The sequence below is a fragment of the Mobula birostris genome, chromosome 7 (assembly GCF_030028105.1).
Source record: "Mobula birostris isolate sMobBir1 chromosome 7, sMobBir1.hap1, whole genome shotgun sequence".
Taxonomy (NCBI): domain Eukaryota; kingdom Metazoa; phylum Chordata; class Chondrichthyes; order Myliobatiformes; family Myliobatidae; genus Mobula; species Mobula birostris.
Genome location: NC_092376.1, coordinates 50,122,051 through 50,149,051, shown reverse-complemented (window position 1 = coordinate 50,149,051; position 27,001 = coordinate 50,122,051). Strand labels below are relative to the sequence as shown.

Sequence of the window (27,001 nt, the reverse complement as noted above, 5' to 3'; positions counted from 1 at the left end):
TTCTTCCTCTCATTGCTCTATGGCTGTGGTTTCCAAAGTGGGCAATATCGCCCTCCCTGGGGACGGTAGAAGTTTCTTGGGGGTGGGTGGGGAATAAAGATAAAAGGGATGGTGGGGGGCACTCAGTAGCAAGGGAGGCAGCTGAGGGATTATATGCTTAATTTAAGAAATGAATTGCTGACATTTATGTATTTGGCAATCATGAGAAATCTCAACTGAAGAAATTGTTATTTCTGGGTCTGGCCCTCACTATATTGCCGTTCACAACTGTAGTACAGTGTTAGTACAATTCCCATACTTGAATCGTGCATTGTCCTTCTCCTCACCCATGTTCTATTGCCTTTTCGAACAAGGAAATCATCAGTCTTTTAAAGATTTAAGAATTGAAACTCCTTAAAGTGTTCTTTAGTTGTACTAGTATTAGGAAAAGGTTATGTGGCTGGTTTAGCTGTTGCTTTTACTGTGTCATGGCAAAGTCTCCTTCCCTTTAAAACAGATTTGTCCGCAGTTAACCTTTATACACCCAACCATTTTTGCCTGAGCTGACGTAAAATGTTAATTATGTTTTCTTTTGTAGAGGGTGCTGAGTCATCAGGACGACACTGCTCTATTGAAAGCCTACATTGCAGAATGGCGAAAATTCTTCACACAATGTGACATTTTGCCCAAGCCTTTCTGTCAGTTAGAAATTACATTAATGGGCAAACAGGGCAGTAATAAGAAATCCAATGTAGAAGACAGTATTGTGAGAAAGGTAGGAACGTGGATTTCATGTTATTCAGTATATTTCCTAAATCTTTTAAATTTATCAAGTGTCGCTTCAGTGGAATATAGTTCCAACTGCAGTTGCAGAATCGCAGAATGACTGCACTATGGAAGGAGTTTATGATCATTTGTATCTGTACCAATAAGATATAGGAGCAATCCAGCTCTTTCTATCCTCTCCCCAAAGTTCTGCAAGATCTTTAATTTCAAGTACTTTTTGAATGCCGCAATTAACTCATTTAGTAATCCAATCATTTTTTTTGTTTTAAAACAAGGAATTCTTCATTTTTTTTGGTTCATCTGTCAGTCACCTTCATTCTATATGTGATACCTTAAAGGGAATATTCTATATGTGCTACCTTAATGGGAATATTGTCAATGTACACTGCCCATTCCTGTTATGACTTTAAAGTTGTCTAGCAGCCACTTGTGTTCTCCTGGGGAGAGTGGGAGCAAAGGAAAAAACCTAACAACAGTCTCTCCACGTCACGAAAGCTCCACATTCTAGGATCATATAGTATTTTCTTTTTCACTTCTTTAAAGGCTTACATCTTTTGTCTTGTACACTTCTGTCAAGTCAGCTCTTTGTCTTTTGGTCAAAGGACACAAGCCCGAGCTCACTCATCCTATCCTCATAAGGCATGCTCTCTAATCCTGACAACGTCCTGGTAAATCTCCTCTGCACTCTCTCTCTCAAAATCTTCAAATCACTACCAAAAATTTAATGTGCAGAATGAAAACTTGCTCCAATGGAATTTATGGAGGGAGAAATAAACCCAAAGTTTATGCCTGGCCCTGTATTGGAGGGGTGTTGCATTCCTAGAAAATGGGCTATATTGTGATTTTCTGTAATGCAAAGCCATGTCATCTGTCAAAGTATATGTCAAGAATATTGATTTGTGAGTTCTGTAAGGGAGGATTTCTGTATCCTGAATGCTCATAATGTGGGGGTTGCTGGTACAGAAAACTGCTTAGTAACCTAGTTCAATTACAGGCTATCAGTTCATAGCAAGAGGCCATTTGAAAGATTTGCTTTGGAAACTGATGTCAGTCTTTTCTATTGATACTTGATTTACATGGATTATTTTATAAATAAATTTCTAAAATAACTTTCTGTTAGCATTTCCTTATCTTGGATGGTGAATATTAGTAGTTCAGGTTGAGGCATTTGACGTGGTGTTTGCTGAGCTTGGCAATTAGCTTGCTGTAGTTTTATCACATTCAAGGTGACATCCTTAATGTGCAGTTGTTGGTGTTTCACTGTGGGAAGTGCTTGCGTCTACATCAGGAACATGCTTACTAAGAAGAGAAAGGCGCGCATAACTTATTCACCACGCATTGAAACATGTGATCTTGCCCTACATCAAGACTATATCAGAAATGACAGCTTGACTGCTCCAATCTCACAGCATCACAATTGCTCACAAACCAACAGCGACCTTAAGGAAGTTTGTCACAAGAACCATGGTGCCTGTAAAGACAACTGACAAAAGCAATGTGGTGTGCAGGATCACATCGGCAGACAGGATGTAAACTCTCAACTCGTTTACAGGAACACAAACGGGCAGTAAGGAGTCATGATTCACTGTTGCTGACTGCTGTACATGAAGACCAAGAAGGTCACCACTTCTAACTGTGTCTTTGGGGTAGCCAGATTTACAGCAAAAAGAGGTTGAAGAGTGCATGTGTAGTGACATAGCTATGCTTGAGACAAGTCTGTACGGGCTAGGGCTGTAGTGAAACCTTTGGTTAATATGAGGGATTTAACTCACCCCAGCATTCTGAATGTGGCACTCCACCCTGAGGGCTTCATGAAGGTAGGGTCAAGAGAGGCAGAGGAGCCCTTACAGGCTGCTTTGAATTGGTGGATTGGACTATATTCGGGATTTTTCTTCCCAGGCATCACCAAATTAATCAAAACCAGCATGGATGAGCATCTTCTCCTGAAGCCCATCACCCCTGCTAGGGCATAGCCTGCTGACAGCAGCTCACTGGAGTTCTCTGTCCTGGGCCAGTCTTTCAGTCAAGATGTAGCCCATTGAAGATCCTTCCTCTCCCAGGGATGATGTGTCTGAAGCTTTTGGCACTTCTGTAGCACTGAGCTTGGGGCTGTTGTGGTAGAGTTATGGATGAGCGTAACACAGAGAAAATGGTGGAGTAACTCAGCAGGTCAGGTAGAATGGATGGAGAGGAATAAACAGTTGACATTTCGGGTTGAAACCCTTCATGAGGACTGTAAATGAAGGGGGAAGAAGCTAGAATAAGAAAGTGGGAAGGAGTACAAGCAGACGATAGGTGAAGGCAGGTGAGTGGGGAGGGATTAAGTGAGAAGCTAGAAAATGAAAGGTAGGAAAGGTTAAAGGGATGAAGAAGAATCGATCTGATAGGAGAAGAGAATGGCCTTCATCCGTTTCTGTCATGGTCCAGTCTCCTCTCCTATCAGATTCCTTCTTCAGTTCTTTGTCACCATTAGGGAGGAGGCACAAGAGCCTACAGATGCACACTGAGTGTTTTAGGGACAGCTTCTTTCCCTCTGCCATCAGATTGATGAAAGGTCTATGAACATTACCTCAATATTTTCCTGTCTTTTGGTACTATTTATTTTTAATATATTTCATATTGTAATTTTTTGTGTTGTGCTGTACTGCTGCTGCAAAATAACATATGCTAATGATAATAAGCCTGATTCTGATTCAAACACCAGCTATAAATTTTGAATATCTGTTGTTATAATCTCAGATAGCACTAAGGAGGCATACAGGAATGAGGTGTATCGGCTGGTTGAATGCTGTTGTAAAATCTCACTCAACTTCAGCAAGACTACGGAATTAATTACCAACTTCAGGAAGGGGAAGTTGGCAGGACATACATCAGTTCTCATTGAGGGATGGAAACAATGAGCAGCTTTAAGTTCCTGGTGTCAGCATCTTTGAGTAACTGTCCTGGGCTCAGTACATCAATGCAATCACAAGGCCTGCCAGAAGTCTACTTTGTAGGAGTTTGAGGTCGTTTGGTATGTTACCAGAGCCATGCAAATTTCTACAAATGTATATGGGTTGCATCGCTGCTTGATATTGAGGCTCCAGTGCACAGAATCACGAGGCTACAGAAGGTTGTAGACTCAACCAGCTTCATTACAGGCACAACCCTCCACACCATCTAGGACAGCATCAAAAGATAATGCCTGAAGAAGGTGGCAGCTGTCATTAAGGACACTCGCCACCCAGAACATGCCTTTTTCTTGTTACTCCATCAGGAAGGAGGTTCAAGAGGTACTCGGTGATTAAGGAAGAGCTTTTTCCTCTTTATCAGTATATTTTTGAACAGTCCATGAACACTACCTCATTATTCCTTCTTGCACTGTTTACTTTGCACTTTATGGTAATTTTATGCCTTTGCATTGTACTTCTGCAAAACAACAAACTTCATGTCATATAAGACAGTGATAATGAATTGATTCTCATTCTATGGCAGATGTTGAATCGTAGAAATTTCTGAGCTAGTTCACATTTGACAAGAGTTCTGCATAATTTCATTTCTACCATTACATGATTGTAGCAGGTAGGGTGCATGGGAGGGTATCAGTGCAGTTAAGTGCTGCTTCCGACATCCAGTGTTGTCTTCTGTCTCTTTATAAGCAATGATAGTTTCTTCAGTGTGGAATAATCCTTGTTGTAACTGGCTTGTTCTGTTTCTCCTGCACTTTTTCCACCAACTGTCAGATTTTAATGTTTTTTGTTAGACATTAACCTTCAGACCTGTGGATGTCATCTTTTCCCTGTTATGTGAAACATGGTCACTGAGGCAGATTAGTGAAGCTCTGAAGGTTACTGTTACAATGCGACATATGACTGATCGATAGAGCATTAAAGCGCAGTGGAGATCCTTTGACCCACAATGTTGTGCTGGCCTTTTAACCTTTTCTGAGATCAATCTAACTTCCTTCGTTTTTTTGAGCAGTGAGGTGGTGAGGAATGGCTTAGTTTTAAAAAAATAGTTCACTGCCACATTCTTTCATCCCATTCCCCATCTTTAAGACAGAACTTTCAGCTGGGAGGCCCTGCCTGGCAAAGTGTATTGAGAGCATGGGTGGGGTGCCCACAAAATCCCAGCTGCAATATTTATAGTAAAAGAATAGGGAAGAAAAAATCTATTTTCTTAATTGTAGGATGTGTTTCAATTCTTTCAGCTTATGCTTGATACCTGGAATGAATCGATCTTTTCAAATATTAAGAATCGTCTTCAAGACAGTGCAATGAAGCTAGTACATGCTGAACGACTAGGAGAAGCCTTTGACTCGCAGCTTGTCATTGGGGTCAGGGAAAGTTATGGTAAGGTTATGTAGCTTTCCTAATTAATAAAACAAGAAAACTGGTAAATGAATTTTTATCAGAATATTTGGAAGAGTTTAAATATTCACTGGGTTATAAATTATATTTTTAGATTTGTCATTTGTAATTTATTATACAGTACTATGCAAAAGTCTTGGGCACATGTACAGTGGCATGCAAAAGTTTGGGCACCACTCACAACATGCTGGAGGAACTCAGCAGGTCAGGCAGCATCCGTGGAAAAGATCGGTCAACATTTTGGGCTGGAACCCTTCGTCAGGACTGTAGAGGGAAGGGGCAGAGGCCCTATAAAGAAGGTGGGGGGAGGGTGGGAAGGAGAAGGCTGGTAGGTTCCAGGTGAAAAACCAGTAAGGGGAAAGATAAAGGGGTGGGGGAGGGGAGGCAGAGAGGTGATAGGCAGGAATGGTGAAGAAGGAATAGGGGAAAGCACAATGGATAGTAGAAGGAGGCGGAACCATGACGGAGGTGATAGGCAGCTGGGGAGGGGGCAGAGTGACATAGAGATAGAGGAAAGGAGGGGGAGGGAATTACCAGAAGTTGGAAGATTCTATGTTCATACCAAGGGGCTGGAGACTACCTAGATGGTATATGAGGTGTTGCTCCTCTAACCTGAGTTTAGCCTCATCATGGCAGTAGAGGAGGCCATGTATGGACATATCTGAATGGGAGTGGGAAGCAGAGTTGAAGTGGGTGGCTACTGGGAGATCCTGTCTGTTTTGGTGGACGGAGCGGAGGTGCTCGACGAAGCCGTCCCCCAATCTGCGTCGGGTTTCACCGATGTTGAAGAGGCCGCACTGGGAGCACCGGATGCAACAGATGACCCCAACAGACTCACAAGTGAAGTGTTGCCTCACTTGGAAGGACTGTTTGGGGCCCTGAATGGTGGCAAGAGAGGAGGTGTAGGGACAGGTGTAGCACTTGCACTTACAGGGATAAGTGCCGGGTGGGAGATCCGTGGGGAGGGACGGAGTCCAGTGTTGTCACCCATAGTTCAGTCCCTCCCCACCTATATCCGGGATACATCCCATGCCCTCCACTTCTTCAATAACTTCCAGTTCCCTGGACCCAACCGCTTCATTTTCACTATGGATGTCCAATCCCTATACACCTCCATTCCCCATCAAGAAGGCCTCAAAACCCTCCGCTACTTTCTGGATAATAGGCCTCACCTGTTCCCCACCACCACTACCCTCCTCCGGTTGGCGGAACTGGTTCTCACACTCAATAACCTTTGGCTCTTCCCACTTTCTTCAGACTAAGGGTGTAGCTATGGGAACTCGCATGGGCCCTAGCTATGCCTGTCTCTTCGTTGGTTATGTAGAACAGTCTGTCCTCCAAACCTATTCTGGTACTGCTCCCCAACTTTTCCTTCGGTACATTGACGACTACATTGGCGCTGCTTCCTGCACCCATGCTGAGCTCGTCAATTTCATCGACTTTACTTCTAACTTCCACCCAGCCCTCAAATTCACTTGGTCTATCTCGGACACTTCTCTCCTCTTTCTCGATCTCTCGGTCTCCATCTCTGGAAACAGACTGTCCACTGACATCTTCTACAAGCCCACTGACTCATTACTACCTCAACTATACCTCTTCCCATCCCGCCACATGCAAAAATGCCACTCCCTACTCCCAGTTCCTCCGTCTCCGCCGCATCTGCTCCGAGGATGAGGTTTTCCGTTCCAGGACATCTCAAATGTCTTCTTTCTTTAAGGATTGTGGTTTCCCTTCTGCTGTCATCAATGATGCCCTGACCCGCATCTCCTCCATTTCCCGCACTTTGGCTCTCACCCCATCCTCCATACATGGCCTCCTCTACTGCCATGATGAGGCTAGACTCAGGTTGGAGGAGCAACACCTCATATACCATCTAGGTAGTCTCCAGCCCCTTGGTATGAACATAGAATTCTCCAGCTTCCGGTAATTCCCTCCCCCTCCCTTCCCCTATCCCTATTTCAGTCTACACCCTCCCTCAGCTGCCTATCACCTCCCTCATGGTTCCGCCTCCTTCTACTATCCATTGTGTTTTCCCCTATTCTTTCTTCACCTTTCCTGCCTATCACCTCCCTGCCTCCCCTCCGCCACCCCTTTATCTTTCCCCTTACTGGTTTTTCACCTGTAACCTACCAGCCTTCTCCTTCCCACCCTCCCCCCACCTTCTTTATAGGGCCTCTGCCGCTCCCCTGTACAGTCCTGGCGAAGGGTTCCAGCCCGTAACGTCGACCGATCTTTTCCACGGATGCTACCCGACCTGCTGAGTTCCTCCAGTGTGTTGTGAGTGTTGCTTTGACACCAGCATCTGCAGATTATTTTGTGTAAAAGTTTGGGCACCCCGGTCAAAATTTCTGTTACTGTGAATAGCTAAGCAGGTAAAAGTTGAACTGATTTCCAAAAGGCATAAAGTTAAAGATGACACAATTCTTTAATATTTTAAGCAAGAAAACTTTTTTATTTCCATCTTTTACAATTTCAAAATAACAAAAAAGGAAAAGGGCCTGAAGCAAAAGTTTGGGCTCCCTGCATGGCAGTACTTAGTAACACCCCCTTTGGCAAGTATCACAGCTTGTAAACACTTTTTGTAGCCAGCTAAGAGTCTTTCAATTCTTGTTTAGGGGATTTTCGCCTATTCTTCTACTTTAACTTCATCAGTCCACAGGACTTGTTTCCAGAATGCATCAGGCTTGTTTAGATGTTCCTTTGAACCTTTTGAATAGAACTTTTTGGCCGCAATGGGCAAATTTATGTTTGGAGAAAAAAAGGTGCAGAGTTTCATGAAAAGAACCCCTCTCCAACTGTTAAGCACGGGGGTGGATCGATCATGCTTTGGGCTTGTGTTGCAGCCAGTGACACGGGGAACATTTACTGGTAGAGGGAAGAACGAATTCAATCAAATACCAGCAAATTCTGGAAACCAACATCAAACAGTCTGTAAAAAAGCCGAAGATGAAAAGAGGAAGGCTTCTACAACAGGATAATGAACCTAAACACCCCTCAAAATCCACAATGGACTACCTCAAGAGGTGCAAGCTGAAGGTTTTGTCTTGGCCCTCACGGTCCCCCAACCTAAACATCATTGAAAATCTGTGGATAGACCTCAAAAGAGCAGTGCATGTAAGACGGCCCAAGAAACTCTCAGAACTAGAAGCCTTTTGCGAGAAAGAATGGACGAAAATCCCCCAAACAAGAATTGAAAGACTTTTAGCTGGCTACAGAAAGTATTTACAAGCTGTGATACTTGCCAAAGGGGGTGTTACTAAGTACTGACCATGCAGGGTGCCCAAACTTCTGCTTCGGGCCCTTCTCCTTTTTTGTTATTTTGAAACTGTAAAAGATGGAAATAAAAAAGTTTTCCTAAAATATTAAAGAAATTTGTCATCTTTAACTTTATGCCTTTTGGAAATCAGGTCTTCTTTTACTTGCTTAGCTATTCACAGTAACAGAAATTTTGACCGGGGTGCCCAAACTTTTCCTTGCCACTGTATACAGCTAGGGTGCCTAAGACTTGTACGGTACTGTATATACTGAATGTTTACCAATATGAACAAAAGGCTCTCAGATATTCACGGGCAAATAAAGATAATGGAGAATGATATACTTCAAATCAAATCAAAATTAACACACGCAAGAACTGGTTTAAACAAAACAGTTTACAGTATTGTGCAAAAGTTCTGGGCACCCTAGCGAATGCGCTCTCTCTCTCTCAGGTCTCTCTGGACTTGAAGTAGGGAGATAATACAGTTGACGTGACAAAGGAGATGGTGCAGGTTCATTGGGCTCTCTTCCAGGGAAGGCGGTACCTGTACAAACAAGATGAGTTGCAGTTGAACTTGTGGTGGACGAATATTCTTGCAGGAAGGTTTGTTGGTGCTGCTTCAGGGGTTTAAACTAGAGTTGTGATGGGGTAGATATGATTCAGAGTGCCAGAGTAGCTGGTGGAACAGAAAAGTTAAACAAGGTGGAACTAATGTTCTGAATTGTGTCTATTTCAATGCAAGGAATATTGTAAGGTACGAGCTTAGAGCACGTATCAGCATGTGGAATTATGATATTGTAGCTATTCGTGTGACTTGGTTGTAGAAGGAGCAGGACTGGCAGCTCAATGTTCCAGGGTTCTGTTGATTTGGACATGATAGAGCAGGAGGCATTAAAGAGTGAGTTGGCATTACTCGTGAACGAATATGTCATAGCAGTGCTTGGACAGGACAGGCAAGAGAACTCTACTGAGGATATAAGGGTGGAACTCAGGAATAAGAAAGGGATGACAATGCTAATGGGATTATATTAAAGATCTCCCAATAGTCAGTTGGATTTGGATAAGAAAGTTTGTAGAGATACAGCAGATAGTTGCAAGAAAAGTAAGGTTGTGGTAACAGGTGATTTTAGAATCCCATACTGTAAAAGGATTGGGATAGAGTTTTATCAAATGTGTTCAGGGAAGTTTACTTAATATATAGAGGTTCTGACCAGAGCTTGTGATACTGGATCTCCTGTTAGAGAATGAGACAGAGAATATGACAGAAATGTATGTAGGGGAAGACTTTGGATCTAGTGATCATAATTTCATTACTTTCAAGATAATTAACGACTTGTCCTTGGGTTGACATTCTAAATTGAAGAAAAGCCGATTTTGATATCAGAAAGTATCTGGCAGGTTTGAACTGGGACAGATATTTTTCTGGCAAAGGGATGCTTGGTAAGTGAGAAACCTTCAAAAGAGAACTATTGAAAGTACAGAGTTTGAACAGTATGTTTCTGTTAAGATAAAAGGCAAAGCCAGCGGGTTTAGGAAACCTGGTTTTTGAGGGATATTGAGGCCCTGGTTTGGAAGAAGGAGATGAGTGGTAGGTTTTGGCAGCAAAGAACAAACAAGTGTAAGAAATGCAAGAGAAGGAAAAACAGGAGGGCCAAAAGAAGGTATGAGGTTGCTCTGGCGGACAAAGTGAAGGAGAATCCTAAGGGATACTTTAAGAGTATGGCAACATTAAGAGCAAAAAGATAGCAAGGGACAAAATTGAAGTTCACTGTGAGGGAGATCTTAACTATATTTTTTGCAATCTGTATTTACTTGGGAGGTGGGCACAGAGTCTATATAACTGAGGCAAAAAGTAGTGATGTCATGGACTGTATTCAGATTACAGAAGAGGAGCTGTTTTGCTGTCTTAAGGCAAATTCAGGTGGATAAGTCCCCAGGGCCTTGTGCAAGGCTAGTGCAGAAATTGCAGGGGGCCTGGTAGAGGTACTTAAAGCATCCTTAACCATGGGTGAGATGCTGGAGGACTGGAGGATAGCTAAAGGTCTGGGAAATTGTAGGCTGGTGAGCATGATGTCAGTGATGAGTACATTATTATAAGGGACAAGATATATAATTATGTGGATAGATAGGGTCCGATTATAGATAGTCAACATGGCTTTGTGTGTGGTAGATCATGTCTAACAAATTTTGAGAACTACAAGGAGGTTACCAGGAAAGTTGATGAGGGAAAGACAGTAGATATTGTCTACCTGGACTCCATCAAGGCCTTTGACAAGGTGCTGCATGGAGGCTGTTCCAGAAGATTCAGTCGCTTGGCATTCAAGATGAAGTAGTAAGTTGGATTCAACATTGGTTCAGTGGGAGAAGCTAGAGAATGGTAGCAGATGGTTGCCTCTGATTGAAGGCCTGTGATTAGTGGGGTGCTGCAGGGATTGGTGCTGGGTCCATTGTTGTTTGGAAGTCTGTGGAAACCTCATTCCACGGGTCTCTGAGAGTCTGCTGGAGAAGTCAAGCCAAATCTGAGTCTGCTAGAGGCTGAAGATGGCCTGTTCTAGGTTTGGAGGACTGCTTAAGTATGTGGGTATACAGGTGGAAGGAGGAAACAGGGCTTGTTTGGCTGTTGTTATTTTGTTGCTTGTGTTCTTATTTGTCTACTGTTATTTTGCAAAGCATCATGGCAGTGCGATGTTGGTGCTGGAATGTGTGGTGACAGTTGCAGGCTGCCTCCATCACATCGTTAGGTTGTGTTGTTAACACAAATTATGCATTTCACTGTACATTTCAATATGCATGTAATAAATTTAATGTGAATTATCTATGTTAATAACTTGGATGTGGTAAACTGGATCAGCAAATTGAGACATTAAAGTTATAGAAGACATTGGTGGTGCCATAGTTGGAGGATTGTCCAGTTCTGGTCATCTACCTACAAGAAAGATATTAATAAAACTGTAAAATAGAGACGTTTACAAGGATGTCACCAGGACCTGAGGACCTGGAGCATGGAAGGATGAAGATATAGATTGCGTAAATGCACACAGGCCTTTTCCACTGAGGCTGGGTGAGACTAGAAGTAGAGGTCATCAGTTAAGGATGAAAGGTGAAAAATTTCATGGGAATCTGAAGAGCAATTTCACTTGGTGTGAGTATGAAATGAGCTGATAGCGGAAGTGGTGGACGCAGGTTCAGTTGCAGCACTTGAGAAGTTTGGATAGGGACATGGAAAGGGTGTTGATTGTTGGAACTAGGCAGAATAGCAATGTGGCATGGACTAGGGCCATCTATGCTGCAGTGGTCTATGACTGTTTTTCCCAATTGTGGAGTTGAGCATTGAGGCAACATGCACTTAAACACAAAGAAAAAATTACGTGTAAGAAGGGTTTTAACTACCAGACATTAGTTATAACTGGGTTTGAAGGCTGAAGTTGAAGAACTTTTAAGCAACTGCAAATTCTGAGACCCAGGTTCCTTTACAAGTTATAAATTTGTTCATGATAAAGAGAAAAGAAAAATCAGGAAATGTTCTGCACTTTTTAATTTGATTTTTCCTTCATTTATAGCAGGTGTTACTAACTTAACTGATACTGGTTTTCAAAAGTGATATTTTTTTTTGTGTGTAACATTTTTCCCTCACCAGGTTTTGTTTTTCTTCAATTGCAGTCAACCTGTGTTCAAATCCAGAAGACAAGCTTCAAATTTATCGTGATAATTTTGAAAAGGCATATTTAGATTCAACTGAAAGATTCTACAGGACACAGGCCCCATCTTATTTACAACAGAATGGTGTACAAAATTACATGAAATATGTAAGTTAGATACAGTAAAATATAAAGTATAATGTATTAATATGTAAATGGCATCGTTCGAGTGAATGATGATTTAAAAACAATGTAGTTATTTCTGTTTGGTTAATGTAATGCAGTTGATCTGAGCTGCAGTTCCAGAACTGGAACTGAATTTGACTTGCTTGAAAATCCTTTCAAGTGTTCCTCCTCATGAACATTGTTTAGTAATAAATATTGTAGATATGTGAACTTGGCTTTTAATTTTCTCATAGTTGTAATACGCTTGCAGATATTATGATAAGCTCTGCAAATGCAGAATTATCGCTCAAGTTAGATATTCAAAGGTCAATGAAATTGAACCTGCTGTAGATTTGGCATCCTGAGATGCAGAAGGGAAACTTAATTGCTCTATTTCAAATAAATACAAGTAAAATCCCTTTTACAGGCTGATGCTAAATTGAAAGAAGAGGAAAAAAGGGCACTTCGGTATTTAGAAACCAGACGAGAATGCAACTCTGTTCAGGCTGTAAGTTTTTCTCATGCAGGTTCATAATTTACATCTTTTTCCAGGGGATGTACGTAGAGGTTGGGGGAAGAAATCTTTTTGCTTATTCTGCTTATTCTCTTTTGCTATTCTTTTTTGTGCTCCCAGGTTTCTGCCATTGCATTGGTTTCAAACCACATTGTAAACACCCACTTAAAATTGATTACTTGAGGAAATACAAAGCATAATACAATTATTTTTTCAAAGGATGAGATAAATTATCTGGGTCACATTCCTTTGTCTTGCATTATGGTCATATGACATGTTTCCCTAAACTGGAGAACCAGCTGTGTACATCCTTACTGCTAAATGGGCATGCCAGGCTTGATGGTAGGAAGGAAGAGTAAGGGAAAATTTCTGCACTTTTTTGGTGAAGCTACAGTTGCTGTTCTGTGTACAGATTTTTGTCTTCTTAATAAAAGAAGAATGTGCTTTCCATGGAATGGTTACATTGAAGACATTGCATAAATCAACCACGATGGAATGGTGGAGCAGACTTAATGGGCTGTATGATCTAATTGTGCTTCTTTAGTTTATGATTTTATGGTTAATCTTGATCTCTGGTATGACTGGGCTGTCCCCTGGATAGAGACCGCGTAGCATATGTGTCTATTCTCTGGACTTTAAAGACTGATATCTCATTATGGCCTGTACATTTCTGTACTTTACAAAGTGAATGCTGAGATATTGTTGTTCTTATTGGGGATAAGTTTTAGATCTAAAATGAGATTATTCTTTGTTTGGAACATCGAGAAATTTTGGAATTCTTGCCCTGCAGGGCTTTGATGATTTATGGATGGGTATGTTTTTTTACTTATTGAGATCCAGCATGGAATAGGCTCTGCCCAGCAATCCCCCATTTAATCCTAGCCTAATCACAGGACAATTTACAATGACCAATTAACCTTTCATCTTTGGGCTGTGGGAGGAAACCTGAGCACCATGAGGAAACCCAAGCAGTCATGGGGAGGACGTACAAACTCTTTACATGCAGTGGTGAGAAATGAACCTGGGTCATCTGTACTCTAAAGTGTTGTACTGACCACTACACTACTGTGCTGCTCTTAGGCAGGCAAACAATTTAGGTGATAAGGGGAATAGAGGATACAAAGTTAATATGTGAACGTTGAATTGTATTTCATTTGTGATCTTAAGAGGAGAAGGAAGAAAAACAGGATTAAGAAATTGTATATGTGCTCTTTGTATCTCTTAGTGTTCTGATTACGAAAAGTTATTGTTTTGTTGCTCTAGGATTTAGAGACTTTGTTGATCAGAATATGTGGGATTAATGAGATTTACATCATTCAGCTCTCTCAGTTAATAAAGGCTGGTGTACTGAATGATGGTTTAACTCAGATTGCCTGTTGAAATGGATGGATAATAAAGCCTATTTGGACACCAATAGTCAATTTGACATTCCAAATTCCAGCTTAGCTTGTATTTAGTTTGGGTGACTTTATTTGACTATATTTAAAAAGAAAATGTTAAAATTGTTTTTAGTAATGTTTACTAAACTGGAATTACACCAACTTTCACTAATAACTCCAGAGCAATCCTGCTCATATTTAGAGAGTAATCCTGACAGAGTTGAGGCAGATTACAAGTAAGTGAATTTGGAGAGCGGGGGAGGCTGCCCATCTCCTCAAACCTGCTCCACCATTCAATAAAATCAAGGCTAATCTAACTGTAAACTGAAGTATCCTCAGTAACCTTTTGCATCCAATTTACCTGTCTTAAAAACTTTCAAAGACTTGCAACCCTCAGAGTAAAAGAAATTCACCTTATCTGTTAAAATGGGTCACTCCTAGTTTTAGATTTTCCCATGAGGAAACATCTTTTCTATCAAGTCCATCCAATCAAGACCCCTTAGGACATTGTGCCTCATTCAAATCAACTTTAATTATTCTAATTTTCAGCAAATCGAGCTTGTTGAATTTTCCTCCTTTGACAACCTGCACAACACTGTTACAGCTCAGACTTTGCATCCTGTGTAAGGAGTCTGTACGTCCTCCCAGTGAAATGCGTGGGGTTTCTCCGAGTGCTCCGTTTTCCTCCCACGGTCCAAACCCGTATTGGTTAATGAGTTAATTAGTCATTGTAAATTGTCTCTTGATTAAGTTGGGGTTAAATTGGCGACTGTTGGGGCTTGCTGGGTGATGCAGCTGGAAGGGCCTATTCTGTGCCCAAGTAAGTAAATAAATACCACTGATTAACTTAGCCCTGATTCTAATGAGAATGATACACTATTGGAAAGGACTCTGTTAATTACAAGTGTTTCATTTCAGCTTATGGAGTGTTGTGTTAATGCTCTGGTGACTTCATTTAAAGAGACAATCCTAGCTGAATGCCCAGGCATGATCAAACGTAATGAGACAGACAGTAAGTACAATTGTAACTTTTTATTTGATTAAGTTTATCATTTGTACCAATAAAGCAATTAGTTTCAAATTACACTTTGTCTTCTTGATGGAAATTTCTGATGGCTTGCAGGTGATACTGAGGTCCCTCGAATTCAATTTGAACACTATGCACAATCCTTTGGGTGAATTGTTATGTAATTTTTACATGGACAATTCTAACGTGCTTTATTGTCAAATCTTCCTACTTTCATACCTCTGGATTGTCTGGGCTGCGGCACATTTTGTAGGTTTTCTTTTGGAAAGTGCAATTTATGGGATCCTATCTATTTTGTGTTCATTTATTTTCTGTGTTCCAGCTTGCTTCTCAGTGGCTATTCATCTTTTTTGGTAAAATCATATTTGGTGTTCACTATTCTTTCATTTCTGAATTAGAATTCTCTAAGAATTTAATTTATAAATTGCCAAAATAGATTAGTCTTTTACATTGGGTATGGGTATTAGAGTACAGAGGAAATTCAAACTTCCAAACCAAAACTTATTGATTAGGTTATGAAATGCTTCAGTAAGACTGCTAAACAAGTTACATCAGTCACCATCATGACCCAACCAAAATTGTATAACCATATCTTGCATATGTGTCAGAATCCATTTGTCACACATGAAGAAAATACTTTCTTAACCCACTGAAAATATCATTTCTTTTCATTCTGAATACTAACCCATGTGAAATTTTGCATTTCTGTCCTTCAGTGTCATTTCTAAGTACTGAAGTACATCTGCACTCACTTTTTGATAATATGGCTATCCTTAAGGTTCATGTTGAAAATAAGATCAGTTGAAAATATTTCTGATTCATTGACCTAATTACAGAACTATTTGCAGTAGTAAATTTATTCTGGATTATATTGTGTCTATTCTTGAATTAAGTAGTGAATTATCACTGGGTCTGCATATGGAATTTTTCATAAAACTATAAAGCGTGTTTGCTGGAATGTTATGGCAGTCATTAGGTTCCTGGCTTGCAAATATGTATACCAAATATTGAGTCAAATAGCTAAATGAGACAATATTCTGTGCTTTACTAAGTGGTTGCTTTCATTCATAAATGGTCATAGAATGTCTATGCATTTTTGATTTTAGAATTAATACTTAAAACAAATTTGCCTTTTAATGGTGTAACCCTTAGGTTCAGCTGGCGGTGTTAGTCTAGGAAAAACAGTCTTTGGCCCCGCCAAACATGTGAAATCTGAGGTGCAAAACCTCTTGTTTGTATGGATGCTGCGTGATGTGTTCCCCCGTTACAAATCAGTACCACAAAATAACAGGCAGTACACCATATACAATTAAACGATTTAGCTTTATAATTAATTTTTACTAAAGGGTTAGTAAAGTAAAACAAAAAGAGTAGGGCCTATTTTAATGAAACAGTCTAATATGCACAAGTTGGAGCTCATGGCTTCCCTTCCTGTTGTCCACCATCGATCTCCCCGGGCTTCATCAACTCCCGGCCCCACTCCATGTCCACTCCTTTCTAGCACCTTCTCTCTTCATCTTCCGCTGAACAAAAGACCCAGGTCACCTCGGTTGCAGGCACACAGCAAGAAAAAAGTCACTCCAAAGCTCCTATTATCTCTAGACATCACTGCTGCTACAGAACAACCATTACATTAGTAATGAAACCTTTCTCAGGATGTTACAGTCACAAAGAGTTGAACTTATTTTAACTTGCGTTGGTGTCTGCTGTGTTGGATTAGATGTAACATCTTAGTTTTAATCTCTAGAACTACACTTGATGTTTACATTGATGGATAAAGTTCCAAATGGGATTGAACCAATGTTAAAAGATTTGGAAGAGCACATTATTAGTGCAGGCTTAGCAGATATGGTAGCAGCTGCAGAGACGATAACTACTGTAAGTATGTAAAAGCAACCATTATTTTTCTGACTCAATTTATTGCTTATTGTAACTAATCTCAATGTTTATCATGTTTTTATTGACCTTTATCCAAATTTTATGCAATTGCGCTTAATGAGATGGAATATAGAGTCATGTTTTCAGAATTACTGCTATTTAAAGCAGCTTTTTCATGTAGCAAGAACATTCCAGATGATCTCATGAAAGTCACTAAACTAAATTTGAAACCACCATCTGAGATACAAAGCGGATGACAAGTTTTCAAGTGAATCTTAAAGGTAGAAAGAAAGGTGTGTAAACAGACAAAAAGATGTACAGTTTTGGATCTTGGCCAAAGTCATCAATAGTGGAACAATTTTTAAAAGAAACACTGTGGTCTGAATTGGAGTAACTAAAAATGTTGGGAGTATTCAGCATGTCAGATAGCATCTTTAAAAAGAGAAACAGTTAATATTTGAGTGTTTACAGCATTTTCTATTTCTATTTATAGTGATCATAATTCTATCTCCTTTACAATAGCATTGGAGAGAGAGAGGAACAGACTAGTTAGAAAAGCGTTTAATTGGGGTAAGGGGAATTATGAGGCTATCAGGCAGGAATTTGGAAGCTTAAATTGGGAACAGATGTTCTCAGGGAAAGGTACGGAAGAAATGTGGCAAATGTTCAGGGGATATTTGTGTGGAGTTCTGCATAGGTATGTTCCAATGAGATGGGGAAGTTATGGTAGGGTACAGGAACCGTGGTGTACAAAGGCTGTAGTAAATCTCGTCAAGAAGAAAAGAAAAGCTTGCAAAAGGTTCAGAGAGCTAGGTAATGTTAGAGATCTAGAAGATTGTAAGACTGACAGGAAGGAGCTTAAGAAGGATATTAGGAGAGCCAGAAGGGGCCATGAGAAGGCCTTGGCGGGCAGGATTAAGGAAAACCCCAAGGCATTCTACAAGTATGTGAAGAGTAAGAGGATAAGACATGAAAGAATAGGACCTATCAAGTGTGACAGTGGGAAAGTGTGTATGGAACCGGAGGAAATAGCAGGGGTACTTGATGAATACTTTACTTCAGTATTCACTATGGGAAAGGATCTTGGTGATTGTAGTGACTACTACTTGCAGCAGACTGAAAAGCTTGAGCATGTAGATATTAAGAAAGAGGATGTGCTGGATCTTTTGGAAAGCATCAAGTTGGATAAGTTGCCGGGACTGGATGAGATGTACCCCAGGCTACTGTGGGAGGCGAGGGAGGAGATTGCTGAGTCTCTGGTGATGATCTTTGCATCAGCAACGGGGACGGGAGAGGTTCCGGAGGATTGGAGGGTCGCAGGTGTTGTTCCCTTATTCAAGAAAGGGAGTAGAGATAACCCAGGAAATTATAGACCAGTGAGTTGTACTTCAGTGGTTGGTAAGTTGATGGAGAAGATCCTGAGAGGCAGGATTTATGAACATTTGGAGAGGTATTATATGATTAGGAATAATCAGCATGGCTTTGTCAAAGGCAGATTGTACCTTACAAGACTGATTGAGTTTTTTGAGGATGTGACTAGACACATTGATGAAGGTAGAGCAGTAGATGTAGTGTATATGTATTTCAGCAAGGCATTTGATAAGGTACCCCATGCAAAACTTATGGAGAAAATGGAGGCATGGGATGCAAGGGGACCTTGCTTTGTGGATCCAGAATTGGCTTGCCCACAGAAGGTAAAGAGTGGTTGTAGACGGGTCATATTCTGCATGGAGGTCAGTGTGCCTCAGGCCTCAGGGATCTGTTCTGGGACCCTTACTCTTCGTGATTTTTATGAATGACCTGGATGAGGAAGTGGAGGGATGGGTTAATAAGTTTGCTGATGGCACAAAGGTTGGGGGTGTTGTGGATAGTGTGGAGGGCTGTCAGAGGTTACCGCAGGACATTGATAGGATGCAAAACTGGGCTGAGAAGTGGCAAATGGAGTTCAACCCAGATAAGTGTGAAGTGGTTCATTTTGGTAGGTCAATTATGATGGCAGAATATAGTATTAATGGTAAGACTCTTGGCCAGTGTGGAGGATCAGAGGGATCTTGGGGTCCAAGTCCATAGGACGCTCAAAGCAGCTGCGCAGGTAAATACGGTGTATTGACTTTCATCAATCGTGGAATTGAATTTAGGAGCTGAGAGATAATGTTGCAGCTATATAGGATCCTGGTCAGACCCCACTTGGAGTACTGTGCTCAGTTCTGCTCGCCTCACTACAGGAAGGATGTGGAAGCCATAGAAAAGATGCAAAGAAGATTTACAAAGATGTTGCCTGGATTGGGGAGCATGCCTTATGAAAAGAGGTTGAGTGAACTCAGCCTTTTCTCCTTGGAGCGATGGAGGATGAGGGGTGACCTGATAGAGGTGTATAAGATGATGAGAGGTATTGATCATGTTGATAGAGGCTTTTTCCCAGGGCTGAAATGGCTACCACAAGAGGGCACAGGCTTAAGCTGCTTGGAAGCAGGTACAGAGGAGATGTCAGGGGTAAGTTTTTTACGCAGAGAGGGCTATGGGTAACCCTAGTAATTTTAAGGTAGGGTCATGTTCGGCACAACTTTGTGGGCTGAAGGGACTGTATTGTGCTGTAAGTTTTCTATGTTGTATTTCAAATTTCCAATATTTCAGCTTTTCAAAATTAAAACAGTGTGGATATCCTCAAGATATTTAAAAAAAAATAGCCAACAGTTTCCAAGGAAAGTGCAAACTGAAAACAGTTTGAAATCGAGACCCTTGCTTAACTGGGTTAGATCGCCAGTGTTGTTGCTTGTTAGGAGATGGTTAGCAGATATATAGATTGCCTCAAATTTATGCAGAGTAAATCAGTGGAACCTGGTGTAGTGTTTTCAACAAGCTGGTCTTCTAATGTACTCTCCTTTTTCCAAGCATTTTGGTTATGAAAACCATTACATCCTTCAAAATTTGTCTTAAAATGAAACAACCAATTTCACTTGCCACTGCAGGAACTTGTGAAATGTACTGACAGACTTATTCAGTTAGTCATTTTAAAGATCTGTCTTGATAACAAAGCTGGCAAAATCATTTTTTATTAATATTCTGATTTCGAAGATCAGTGGATGTTTTGTGTATAGAAGCTGAAGGAGAGCTGAAAATGCACCATTCACTCTGTTCATTAAAATAATACCTTTGAACTTACCCCTTCTCACTTTTGTTGAAGTTTTGGTAAGGCAAGAGTTAAAGACAGCAACCCGACATTGATAGCCTGGGGCAGCTGTAGTCAAGTGAGACCGCCAGAGCTTCCATTTCCCACCAGGAAGGCCTCAAATTGGTTGGAACTCCAGACCCAACCAATTCCTCTCCACCACCACTCTCCTCCATCTCGCAGAACGTGTCCTCACTCTTAATAATTTCTACTTTGACTCTTCCCACTTCCTTCAAACAGAATGTATAGCCATTGGCACTTGCATGGGCCCCAGCTATGCCTGCCTTTTTGTTAGCTGTGTGAAACAATCTATGTTCCAAACCGACACTGGTGTCCATCCCCCACTTTTCTTATGCTACATTGACGACTGCATTGGTGCTGCTTCCTGTACTCACGCAGAACTTGCCAAATTCATCCGTTTTGCCTCCAACTTCCATCCTGTCTCAAATTTACCTGGTCCATTTCTAACACTTCCCTCCCTGTTCTCCATGTCTCTGTCTCTGGAGACAGCTTATCTACTGATGTCTGTTATAAACCCACTGACTCTCACAGCTACCTGGACTATACCTCTTCCCATTCTGTTACTTGTAAAAATGCCATCCCCTTCTCTCAATTCATCCATCTCCGCCACATCTGCTCTCAGGATAAGGCTTTTCATTCTAGAACAAAGGAGATGTCCTCCTTTTTCAAAGAATGGGGCTTCCCTTCCTCCACCATCAACGCTGCCCTCAACCACATCTCTTCCAGTTCACGCATGTCTGCTCTTACCCGATTCTCCTGCCACCCTACCAGGGATAGGGTTCCTCTTGTCCACACCTAGCACTCCACCAGCCTCTGTGTCCAACACATAATTCTCCGGAACTTCAGCCATCTCCCACCACCAAGCACATCTTTCCTCCACCCCCCCCCCCCCAACTTCCTGCTTTCTGCAGGGATCGCTCCCTACACGACTGGCTTGTCCATTCGTCCCTTCCCACTGAGCTCCCTCCTGGCACTTAACCTTGCAAGTGGAACAACTGCTACACCTGCTCCTACACCTCTCTCGCTACCATTCAGGGCCCCAAACAGTCCTTCCAGGTGAGGTGACACTTCACCTGTGTATCCATTAGGGTCATGTACTGTGTCTGGTGCTTTCAGTGTGGTCTTCTGTATGTTGGTATGACCCGACAGATTGAGAGACCACTTCACCGAGCACCTACCCTCCGACCACCAGAAGAAGCAGGATCTCCCAGTGCCCACCCATTTTAATTCCACTTCCCATTCCTATTATGATGTGTCGTCTACTGTCGAGATGAGGCCCCATTCAGGTTGGAGGAACAACACCTTATATTCAGTCTGGGTAGCCTCCAACCTGATGACATGAGCATCGATTTTTTTGAAATTCTGGTAATGGCCAACCCCCTCACTATTCCCCATCCCCTTTTCCCCCTCTCACCTAATCTCCTTGCCTGTCTGCCCATCGCCTCCCTCTGGTGCTCCTTCCCCTCATTTCTTTCTTCCCTGGCCTTCTGTGTTCTCCTTGCCCTTTCTCCAGCCCAGTATCCCTTTCACCAATTGACTTCCCAGCTCTTTACTTCATCCCTCCGCCTCCAGGTTTCACCTATCTGTTTCTATCTCTTCTCCCTCAACTTTAGTCTTGACCCGAAACATCGACTGTACTTTTTCCCCATAGATTCTGCCTGGCCTGCTGAGTTCCTCCAGTATTTTGTGTGTGCTGCCCTGCTTACTGCAGACAATATAGTGAGCATAACTGTGACAGTGTTTAATCAACCTAGAGAATGGGGCCTCTGAAGTGATGCCTTTTCCAGAAAGGTCTTTGAGGGACAGTGCTTCCCTATACACAGTAGGGACTGCCAGAGACAAATGAGATTGGAATAACAGAAAATTGTGTGACAGTATGATAACAGACTTTGTGCACATGTAAAATAAAGTCTGATTGAGTTGTAAATGTGCACACGTTGTGGGTTCAGTTACTTTATTATTGGCAGCAACATTTTAAATGCATGCTATCTTTGCTTCTCATAAACTTAAAAACCCCTATCAGATCTCCCCTCAGCTATATAATTGCTATATGTTTACAGCATCAAATTGGAAGTTTGTTACTGATGATCTGGGTAATGTTAGTAATAATTATTAGTGGCTGCCAAGAGGCTAGTACTGTATGATGTTCAGATACTATATAATTTCTATAGGCCAGGGATGGTATGTTGAAAATATAGCATGTGTTATATTCATATTAAGCAAATTAATTTATTTCTGTTACAGGATTCTGAAAAATATGTAGAGCAGTTGCTTACATTGTTTAATCGATTTAGTAAGTTAGTAAAAGAGGCATTTCAAGATGATCCTCGCTTTCTTACAGCTAGAGATAAAGTAAGTTTTCTTTTGCTAATCAATTAAACTTTTTCAAATTATAAAGTTTTGAAGCTTTGATTTTATTATTTTTTCTATGGTAATTTTTAATTCTGAAGTTTACTACAAGGTACCTAATAAATGTAAATCTCTCCTGTTTATGCAATCTATTGTTTTAATCTAATTAAATTGATTAAATTAAACATTGAAGTTGGTATCTGCTTTCTTAAAATTGTGTTTTCATTCATCAGGGTACAATTTATTGATTTGCTTCATGAGAAACACTGTGAACATGACTGGAATGCATTTAATTACCAATTATTTGTTTCTGATTGTAAAATTTAACTTCTGAACAGGCATATAAAGCAGTTGTGAATGATGCCACCATATTTAAACTTGAACTGCCGTTGAAACAAAAAGGGTAAGAATGTTTAAAAGTTCTACTATTGAATTGTTTTACAAGTAATGAAGATGGCTGGACTTGCCTTTTGTGTAATGGAAAGTACAGAATTGATTCCACAAGTAATCAGAAGATTTCATTGTGAAATTAAGCAGCGGATAAAATGCAGAAGGGATAAAGATGGGTGGGAGTAATTGATCTTGATTGTCCAGAAATTGTTGGTAGTTCATTCCCAGGTCATGTAACATACCAACATTGTGAGCAATCCAGTTTATCCTCAGAAGTTGACCGGTGCTTGCAAAATGAGTCTTTGCTGTGGAGTGGAATTTAATCTGGGGACCAAAAATGTTTTTTTAGGTCTTTGAGGATATTGCATTTATTAGAAATGGTGTTAAAGGCAAGTGAGATGGTAGTGGTAGAACTGACTTTTGTCATACTAGTGGAATTTGAGGTTTTGTACTTAGATGATGTTCGGAGGGGAGGAACGATAAACTATCGGTGTTCTAGAGGCAATGAAGAGTGAGTGTGAAGCAAATCCCTTGCCTGTTGCCTGCTGAAAGGGGGAATTCAAAGTTCAAGGTACATTTATTATCAAAGTATGTACACTACAATATATACAACCTTGAGATTTGCCTCCTTACAGGTAGCCACAAAACAAAGAAATCCAATAGAACCCATTAAAAACAGAAGCCCATCAAACACCCAATGTGCAGGAAAAAAAACAAATCTTGCAAACAATAATAGTAAGTAAATAACATTCAGAACTGAAGTTCATGAAAATAGTCCACAGCCACAAAGTCAGTCATCACTACAGCTGATTCAGGGGCCTGTTAGTTTCAAGCCACAGCCTCAGTTCAGCACAGGGACGAGTAAACCTCGTGGAGCAACAAGCTGAATGCAGCTGTCCTGCACCTTCAAGACCTCAGTTCACACCGCAAAAATGCCAGGTTGAACAGGCAGTTCAACAGCTCAACTCTGAAAGGAAAGATACAGGCTATTGATTACAGTAATCGTATCCAAGGAAAACGTGTGATTAATACAGTATTTTTTTGTTTTGTTTGCCACCCGGAAGTCATCACTGTGCTTTACCAGCATCATCTTAAACTGAAAGTCCTTCTTAAACCAGTGTTCTGCACCACTCTGGTGACAGAGGGCTGCCCCATCTCTTTTCCAGATTCTGCCTTTAGAACATGATGAATCTGGATTTAGTTTTATTTTATATTTAGGGATACAGCATAGAAACAACCTCTTCTGCCCCAACAAGCCCATGCCTTCCAATAACACCCATGTGACCAATTAACCTACTAACCCCATACCTCAGAGGTCACCAATTAACCTAACCCATACCGCATAAGTCACCAATTAACCTACTAACCGATACCTCAGAGGTCACAGGGAGAACGTACAAGCTTTTAAGACAACACCTGAATTGAGCCCAGGTTGCTGGCACCCTAATAGCATTGCACTAACTTCTATGCTGCCTTGCCACTCTGTATGCTGTGCTGCTAAGTTAACAAATTTTACATCACCTGCCAGTGATAATAAGTCTGATTCTATACTGAACACACTTTGATTATTGAAGTCCACTGTGCTAGCTCACATTGTTATTGGCACTTTTCACTAGCACTTTCAAAGCCTCTGGAACAAAATGCAGAATTCATCCATTCTTCTTTACAACTCTCATACCATTTTTTACCTGCTATTCTTTGAGGCCTTCACACATTTTTTTGAAACAATGCTTTTTGTCCATTTGTTAAACATAGTACAGCATAACAAGCTCTTCTGCCCTCCATGCCTGCTGACCATGATGCCAGTCAGAACTAATCCCATCTGCTTGTATGTGGGATATCTGTCTATTCCCTGCCTGCTCATGAATGTCTAGATGAATCTTTTATCGTATCCACTTCTACCACCTCCACTGGCAATGTTCTAGGCATCTCCTACTACTTTGTAAAGACAGTTATGGATAAGGATTAGACTGGTTCTCAAGTGAAATCAAGAGAGGCTAACCATAATATTGGCAAGCAAGAACTGGGGAAAGTAGATTGGGAGAGACTGTATGGGAATATATCCACATCTGATGTGGGATTAATTTAAAGACCAGCTAGTTAGTGTTTAGAACCAACTCATTCTTGAGAAGAGGAGAGAAAAGGATAGTAAGTTTCATGAATGTTGGATGACAAGAAACGTGAATGAGAAGATTATCAAAAAGAAAAATGGATATGCAAGATTCTGGAAGCTGAAATGAGATAGAGACCTGAATACAGTACTGTGGGAAGTCTTAGGCACATATATATAGTTAAGGTGCCTAAGACTTTTGCACAGTACAGTAATAATTTTATGTATTGCACTGTACTGCTGCTTCAAAAAAAAACAAATTTCATGAGACATCTGAGTGATGATAAACCTGATTCTGATATGGATCTCTTGTACTAGACTGACAGTGTAAAGGGGGCAGGGAGAAGGGAATTATGGTTGGGGAAAGGGGAAGGGAGAGGGGAGGGAGTGGGAAGCAGCAGAGAGGCATTCTGTAATGATCAATAAACTAATTGTTTGGAATCAAATGAGCGTGCCTGGTGTCTCAGGGCTGCAGGTGTCTGCACCCACACCACGCCATCAGCCTGGCACTCCTCTGTCACCTGCCCTATATCCCTCCCGTGGTGCTCCAGCTCACCATTTTCAACATCCTTTGCTCCGGCCAGATTTACAAACTCATTCTCTGTTCCACTTTGACACATACAGTCCATTATACAGAAAGCAGATGGGATTTTTTAAAAATGGCTTCTTAGTTGGTATAGGCATGGTGGGCTGGGTGGCCTGTTCTTCTGCTATATTGTTCTATATTGCATTTTACTCCTCCTAATTTCTTGTTTTTTTCCCCTGCTTTTATATCTCTCAAGGGCCTTGTCTGATTTCAGTTTCCTAAATCTTTCTTTTGCTTTCTTTTTCTTTTTTTGCCTGAAATATCTCTTGTCATCATCGCTCCCTAAAAGTGGCTACACAAGTTGATAGGTTTGTTAAGAAGGTGTATGGCATGCTTGCCTTTGTTAGTTGAAAGATTGAGTTCAAAAGACAGGAGGTTATGTAGGAGCTTTATAAAACTCTAGTTAGGCCACATCTGGAGTACTGTATATAGTTCTGGTTGCCCAATTATAGGAAGGATATCTCTGCTTTGGAGAGTGTGCAGAAGAGGTTTACCAGAATGCCGTGGGGTTTCCAGGGCATGTGCGATAATGAGAAGATGGACAAACTTGGGTTGTTTTCCCTGGAGTAGTGAAGACTGAGGGGAGATCTGATGGAGGTTTATAAGATTATGAGAGGCATAGATAGAAAGATGGTATCTTTTTCAGAGTTGAGATGTCTGACACCAGAGGGCAAAGGTGAAATGGGGTAATTTTAAAGAAGATGTGAGGAGCATGTCTTTAAAAAAAAATTGGTGGGTGCCTGGAATGTGCTGCCTGGGGTGTGGCAGAGGCAGATACATTAGGGACTTCTAAGTGATGTTTAGATAGGCGTATACATGTGTGGGAAGTGGAGGGATAGCGACACTGTGTAGGCAGAAGAGATTAGCTTTGTTAGCCATTTAATTACTAATTTTTTTATTACGTTATTTTGCTTGTAAACTTTTGCAGTACTGTGGTCACTCTTACGTCAGCCTTAGAATTTTAGAAATTATTTCCTTGATGGATCCAATCTTTTGTTCCATGTAAATTAATTCTCAAATCAATTTTCCCATTAAGGTTTGAGTCTTACTGTACCAGCATAGTTTGGAAAACGTCCTTGTTTGCTTTTGCATGATTTATGTATTTTTCAAGTTTTTATTCCTTTAATTTGTATCTAAGTTGTATTGAAACTTTAAACGTTAAGCAACTTATTATTTGTGGATATTTTGAGTAGATCTTTCACTAGTCACTTGCGCTCTGGATCATCCTGTGTGTTAGATAACATTGGGAGAAACAAGCCCAGTGGAAGTGGTTGCCTGTGCTAGTAGAATGGCTTTAACAGCTGCTAAAACTCTACCCCTAGGCACCCTAGCTCTCACTATTATGATTATTAATACTTTTGAGATTATTGAACTCTTATGAAAATCATATAGGATTAATTTACAG

At 40.9% G+C, this 27,001-nt stretch overlaps 1 protein-coding gene across 2 annotated transcripts in view; it reads left to right on the top strand.

The window, feature by feature from the left end:
• Positions 1–27,001, top strand: part of LOC140200184 (cullin-5) — a 79,993-nt gene that overhangs the window by 18,461 nt on the left and 34,531 nt on the right. For both annotated transcript variants that reach the window (XM_072263111.1, XM_072263112.1), the window contains exons 4-11: positions 578–754; positions 4,955–5,096; positions 12,031–12,176; positions 12,601–12,681; positions 14,985–15,078; positions 16,841–16,971; positions 22,406–22,513; positions 22,849–22,913. In XM_072263111.1, coding sequence (XP_072119212.1) covers positions 578–754; positions 4,955–5,096; positions 12,031–12,176; positions 12,601–12,681; positions 14,985–15,078; positions 16,841–16,971; positions 22,406–22,513; positions 22,849–22,913 — 944 coding nt within the window. The remainder of the gene's footprint in view (positions 1–577; positions 755–4,954; positions 5,097–12,030; positions 12,177–12,600; positions 12,682–14,984; positions 15,079–16,840; positions 16,972–22,405; positions 22,514–22,848; positions 22,914–27,001) is intronic.